This window comes from Folsomia candida, unplaced genomic scaffold, assembly GCF_002217175.1.
Source record: "Folsomia candida strain VU population unplaced genomic scaffold, ASM221717v1 Fcan01_Sc019, whole genome shotgun sequence".
Lineage (NCBI taxonomy): Eukaryota > Metazoa > Arthropoda > Collembola > Entomobryomorpha > Isotomidae > Folsomia > Folsomia candida.
In genome coordinates this window covers 1,777,479-1,783,358 of record NW_019091211.1, presented here as the reverse complement: position 1 = coordinate 1,783,358, position 5,880 = coordinate 1,777,479, and the positions used below count along the sequence as shown (strand labels likewise).

General features: G+C 41.0%; 1 protein-coding gene across 1 annotated transcript; it reads right to left on the bottom strand.

The window, feature by feature from the left end:
- Positions 1 to 227: 227 nt before the first annotated feature.
- On the bottom strand, positions 228 to 1,699 carry LOC110857880 (thermitase-like). Its single transcript, XM_022106494.1, has 4 exons — positions 885 to 1,699; positions 591 to 789; positions 342 to 513; positions 228 to 268 (listed from the first exon to the last, which is right to left on the bottom strand). The coding sequence occupies exons 1-4, from the start codon at positions 1,697 to 1,699 to the stop codon at positions 228 to 230; spliced, it is 1,227 nt and encodes a 408-aa protein (XP_021962186.1).
- Between the last annotated feature and the right edge of the window lie 4,181 nt (positions 1,700 to 5,880).

Sequence of the window (5,880 nt, the reverse complement as noted above, 5' to 3'; positions counted from 1 at the left end):
AAGTTAAATTCAATTATTCCAGATCATGTTTCTGCGTTTTTTAAATACTGGAAGGAATAATTAATGGGACCAGGTTGACATTAAGGATTTTTTTCGCAATACGTTTCTTAAGATTTTATTAAGATTTTGTGCAGTTATTACATGTCGTGTAAGTTTTATGAGAAAATAAGGTTTCTTTGAACGAATTGTGTCATAAAAATGTCTAAATTCCAACAGACTTAGCGGACTTAAACTCCAAGGGCAGCAGCAACATCGATACGCCCGTAACCTGAAAAGTATATTAAGGTTAAATTAGTTAAAATACCATGGATGCCAAAGGACGGATATTTCAAGTTACATACCGTATGCATTGTTTGGGAAATCTCCCGGTCCTGGCAAACCACAGTTCCTGTCGGCATTCGAAACTGGAGGCTCGAAAGCTGAAGTGGATAAGGCATTCACAACCTGATCGTAGTCAAAAGTTGGGTTGGCCGAGAGGATGAGGGCAATAGCTCCAGCGGTGTGGGGGGTGGCCTATAAAAATTAATTAATTTTAGAAATCCAGTCGCAGAAACATCCTGAAGAAATTTGCAATTTTTTTGCAAGCTCACCATTGAGGTTCCAGACATTGTGACGTAATCGTTGGCACCGGTTCCGCAAGAAACAACGTTGCTTCCTGGGGCAGAGACTTGTGGTTTCAGTGCTCCCGATGGGCTTGGTCCCCTCGAAGAGAAAGAGGACAGGGCATCAGTATCAGTCGTAGATCCCACAGCGATCAAATTGGGCTGATTTCCTGGATCGACCGTCGTTCTGCAGGAAGGTCCAGAATTTCCAAGGGCAAAAACTGGAATATCCCGGCACTTCGCCACGCCGAGATCTGGCTGTTGAACCATCCATTGCCGAACGGTTGACGCCAAGAGGCCGAAACAATGTGTGGTTTAGGGTCGGCCGTGAGCATGAATTGGGCACAGGTCGTTAGAGCAGCTTCAGTCGTTCCTCCATTGTTGTTCAGCCCACGACAAGCGATCCATCTTGCGCCTGGAGCGACGCCGACACCATTCGCGCGGCCGAGAATTGTTCCAGCGCAGTGGGATCCATGTCCGTCGACATCAGTGGGGTTGGGGGTGTTGTAGAACGGGTCAGACCAAGCACCGGCGTATCCTTCGGTGAGGGCGGTGTGACGAAGGTTGACGCCGGTGTCGATAATGGCGACGACGATTCCTTCTCCTTGTGTGGTTGCCCAGGCTGCGGGTGCGTTAATTTTGGCAACGCCCCATTGTGGTGTCTGGGTGGTGTTGTCTTGAGGGGCGACTTCCGGACCGCGAGTAGTGGGGTGAAGCATGGCCGTGTAATGGGGTCGGATGATGAAATCGCCGGGGGTGGAGGCAAGTTGAGCCAATTTCTCGGACGTGAGCCCCTTAACGAGGATGATGTTGGAGGCCCAGTATTGCTCAGTGGCGAGGCCGAGGGAGGCAGCGACGGAGATGAGAGGGGCCTGGGCGGCGGATGTGAGACCTTGAAGAGTGGCGACGAGAGCGGAAATCTTGGCATCGCGGGGGAGGGAGGACAGCGCGGCATTGGAGTCGGCGACCGACATGACTTCGGGAAGTTCGAGAATCGCTTCGGTTTCCCCGTTATAGACGGCGAGGGACAAGGAAGGGTCGATTCGCCCGGCGGAGATGGAGGCAGTGGCGACGAGGAGGAGGATGAAGACCTTCATGGCGATGTTTTAGTGGAGACTTCTACTTATTAGTTAAGGAGAAAGTTGTGGTGAGTGAATGAATTTCAATGGTCAACTTTGTGCTCTTTTATACCAGTTTGCTAGAATATGGGCGAGGTTGTATGCTAATCCAGACTTTGGAAATATGACGGAAAGTCCGGAAAGATAAGTTGGTCAGGGAGCTTATCCTCTCCTTTGCCCCACATCGAGTGCCTTGCAGGGAAATTTTGCCATTGTTCCGTTCCATGTATCAGAAGGAATTTCCTTTCGGGTAAGAGTTTCGTAAGGCTGGATAAATGATACATCAATGCCATCCAGAGAAGTATTGCATTACAAGATTTGGTGATGTCGTGTTAAATATAATTTTACTGTAAAGTTATACACATCGTACCTAGAATAAGCAGATCATTCCTTCATGTGACCGTGAAAACCTATATTCGCAAGTTTCCCACAGAATATAGCTCATGTAATATAGGTACATATCCATATTGTATTGTATTTAGAAATGATATGTATTAATTAAACATGCGAGACCATACATAAAGCATGCGATCAATTTTATGAAACTGTTACCCACAGTAAAATTGATTAGGTAATTTGTGCATGGCCACGTTTTCATCATGTATTCAAGGTTCGTTGTAGGGATTTTTGTATTGCTTGGCATTATCTAGGTATGATTATCGAATTTAGCTGATAAGCCAAACTGACTTCGGGCTTTACATACATATATCCCCTCATAGTACATATGTTGCATACAATTTACGTAATTTACATAATTGGAAATTTACTTGATCAGTCTATGATGATATGCATACTTAGGATTAATTAGGATTCTCCTAAAATTTGAGATTTCCCTAAATTCAAACTCGTCGTCAAACATTTACAAGTTAAAATAAAATCCACGAAGGTCAATATTACCTAGCTTGACATGCATTTATTTATGTATTCGTACGTTGTCATATGCAGGCCTGTCGTGTTACTCTCAAATTTCTACCACATCGATTAAATTCATCCTCCATTCTTATCCATTTTCAGGAAATATAAAAGTTATGGCCACTTTAATTCTTACGGTATCCAAACGATTTTGCCAGGACAGCAAAAACAGCTAAATTGAGATTACCAATGATTGATTTATTGCATGGACGGACAGGATGTGATGAATTTTCTTGATGATATGGAGCAAATACATAAATACCATTCTACCATTTCTCACTAATAATTAAGGCGTAAAAGTAGCTCGTGTAAGGGTGTAAATATTTTGCAATAATTATACAAGTTGTACTTGATAAATAAAGATAAATTGTTTGCATCCCCAACTATGTAGAAGTTAAGGTGCACCCGACACTCTTTTCAAGATGAACCGTTCACAAATTTCGCAAATTAAGGCAGTGATAAGGTACATATTCACTTTTGCGTAAAATGGACACAAATTGAAAACGAATTGTTCGTCCGTTATTAAATGTAGAAGATAGCTTAGTTCTTAAATTAATGTGAAATTGACTAAATTTTTAATGAGAATAATAGCAAATATATATATTTGTTAGTGGAGTGCAGTTCGATAAATTCATGATACATACCTACGTATTTAATTAATATTCACGTGTCAACTCTTTGATACACCTTTCGTAAGTAATTAACTTGCATAAATTAACGACTTGGGCATGAAACCGACAGTCGCTAACTGGTTTTCGAGTAGCATTACAAATATATTTATATCAAAATCGTTTTCCGCAGAGTGAAACGCCATTTAAAATTAGCGAACAAATTTTCCGGCGGATTCATAAAATTTGACAAGACTTCGGGAAAAATAGCAAAAGTTTCTAAAAAGACAGAAATAATTGCAAAGGCCTACGTGATTTTCCAATTTGTGGTCATCATCGTCAAGATATGGTCGATCACTGCAAAAACAGGAAATCTCATTGAAAAAATTCTTGGAATTGCAATAACATCCCTGTCCACTACTGTATTTCTGCTTCGATACCACACCACCTCTGCCCAAGTTCAAGTGCAATTCCTCAATTACATATTTTTCTCAGAAGGTTTTCTTAAAATTCATATACATAGATCGTACTCACGACAACGTATTATTTCGTATCTCAACTCATTTAGCAAACGTGCGAAGATAAAAAATAAATAACTTTAACCTGTGAGAGGATTCGCAAAATATGACTTGGCTAATCTCGCTAATCTCGCAAATCTACTAAAAACACCTACACGCAAACATATTTTCTTATTGTTTCCAATGGAAATTGCGGAAATCCATGGGAACTTTCTATAGATTTCCGCAATTTCTCTTGTTAGTGAGTTTACAAAATAATTTTGTGAAATAACATGGCCAAGTACTGGGTAAATTTGAGAAACAAAATCCCTTAGTTTCCCAGCAAAATTGTATGCAAATTCTCAAAACTTTAGCAAAACCTTGCAATTTATGTTAATATCATGAATTGCGAGATATGCGAGATATGCAAAGGTTGTCGCGAGTATGCTCATAAATTTTCGTTTTATTTCAAATTTGTATATCAAAATATAAGCTTGCGATTTTTACAGGTGATGAAAATGATGGAAAGTCGAAATTTTTTCTCACCTATCTTGTATTGTTCTTTGACGCGCTCGAATTTAGTTACTACAGCACGTGCGCGGCACACTGGCTGATGGTGATGTTCTTCACTTGTCAGCCAGGCTTGGCAAGCTCCATTCTTTGCTCCACAGACGAAGTTTTTAGTTACGGCACCATTGTAAAATCCGTATTCGTATTGGTGGAGTCTTACGCATTTCTGCAGGCTAGTGTGGCCACGGGATATCACCTCGTTACCGTTCTGCTAACTGGGGTCATCTTTCTCTGGATCGAATGTGGGGATTTTATCCAGCGGCATCAAATGGAAATAGCCCATCAAATCGAGTACAGGAGGGTGCAAGCTCTGGAAAAACTGTTGAATGCCTGCACCCGTGAACAGATTTTCTTGAAGACTGCGATGCTAATACCTACTTGTCAAATGATGACATCCTTCGTGGCGGTTAAGATGACGCACTTGGGCCATGATTTAATTGCGGTTGCGTTGATGTGGCTATACCTAATGACATTGGCTTTCACCCTGCTAACGTTTTCCGCAGCTGCGAAACTTTACGGTGTGAGCCAAAAGTGGATAACGGACTGCAAAGGAACAGGCAGGAAGAAATACGCCAGAAAATTTCAGAGATCGTTGAGACCACTGAGGTTAGAGTTTGGGAATAATTTTGTCGAAGTACTCACTCCACTGGTCGTGTAGGAATTTTGCTTGAGACAAACGGTCTCATTACTGCTTGTATCAAAATAAAAAGTTTGAGGAGAAATAATTTGGACCAAGTATGGATCTTGCTTGCTCGCCATATGACCCTGCAGACTCGTCAAACCGATATTTGTTTTAATAACTTAATTTAACATCAAATCATATGTATATACTTATTTATCGAATGGGTCGTAATAGAATACGGAAGTTTTTCATTTAAAATGAAGGACAAAATACAGCTTTAACATTAACCACTTCACCCCTATAACGACTATGTGGCGTATTTGACCTTTACGCCGAGTACGACCATGTGGCGTAAGTTCCCTTGGCACCGGAATACGACGATGTGTCGTATTGACCCTTGACAACGGATACGACTATGTGGCGTATTTTCCGTTCACACCGGCCTACGACTATGTGTCGTATCCGGAAAAAATTAGGTCATTGCCTCTCCAAGCAAAGTAAAGCAAGAGTTATGAGTCAACAACCCGCCCTTTAGGTGGGAAGATAAATTGTCTCTTAGGAAATAATATTAGAAATGCATGCAAAATAAATTTATAGCCAAGTGGCTATATCTAGCCAACACGCCGAGTTGTGAAAACTGTTTTTTGCAAGGAAATTTCGACACCGATTTATTTCAACAACGGTTTACGATAAGATTAGAGAAATTGTTTTGCTCGCATGTAGCACAAACGGGCGTTTTGGGCGAGAAAACTAAAAGTTTGATGAATTGCATCATTGCATGGATTTAATTATATACCACAAATAATCTTGCCGGTAGGGTAAACTACGTCAAAATTAATCATTACGTATCGGGTGCCGCTGAAATATCTTTTGGGCGGGAAAATTAAAAATTGAGAGATTGCCAGGAATTAGTAGAATTTAATTTTCCCGCTTAAAATTGATTTCTATTCA

Coding starts and splice junctions, on each gene's coding strand:
- LOC110857880 (XM_022106494.1), bottom strand. CDS start 1,699: ATGAAGGTCTTCATCCTCCTCCTCGTCGCCACTGCCTCCATCTCCGCC. Junction 790..884: donor TCGGCCTCTTGGCGTCAACC/GTTCGGCAATGG, acceptor ACCTTCCTGCAG/AACGACGGTCGATCCAGGAA. Junction 269..341: donor TTTCCCAAACAATGCATACG/GTATGTAACTTG, acceptor TATACTTTTCAG/GTTACGGGCGTATCGATGTT.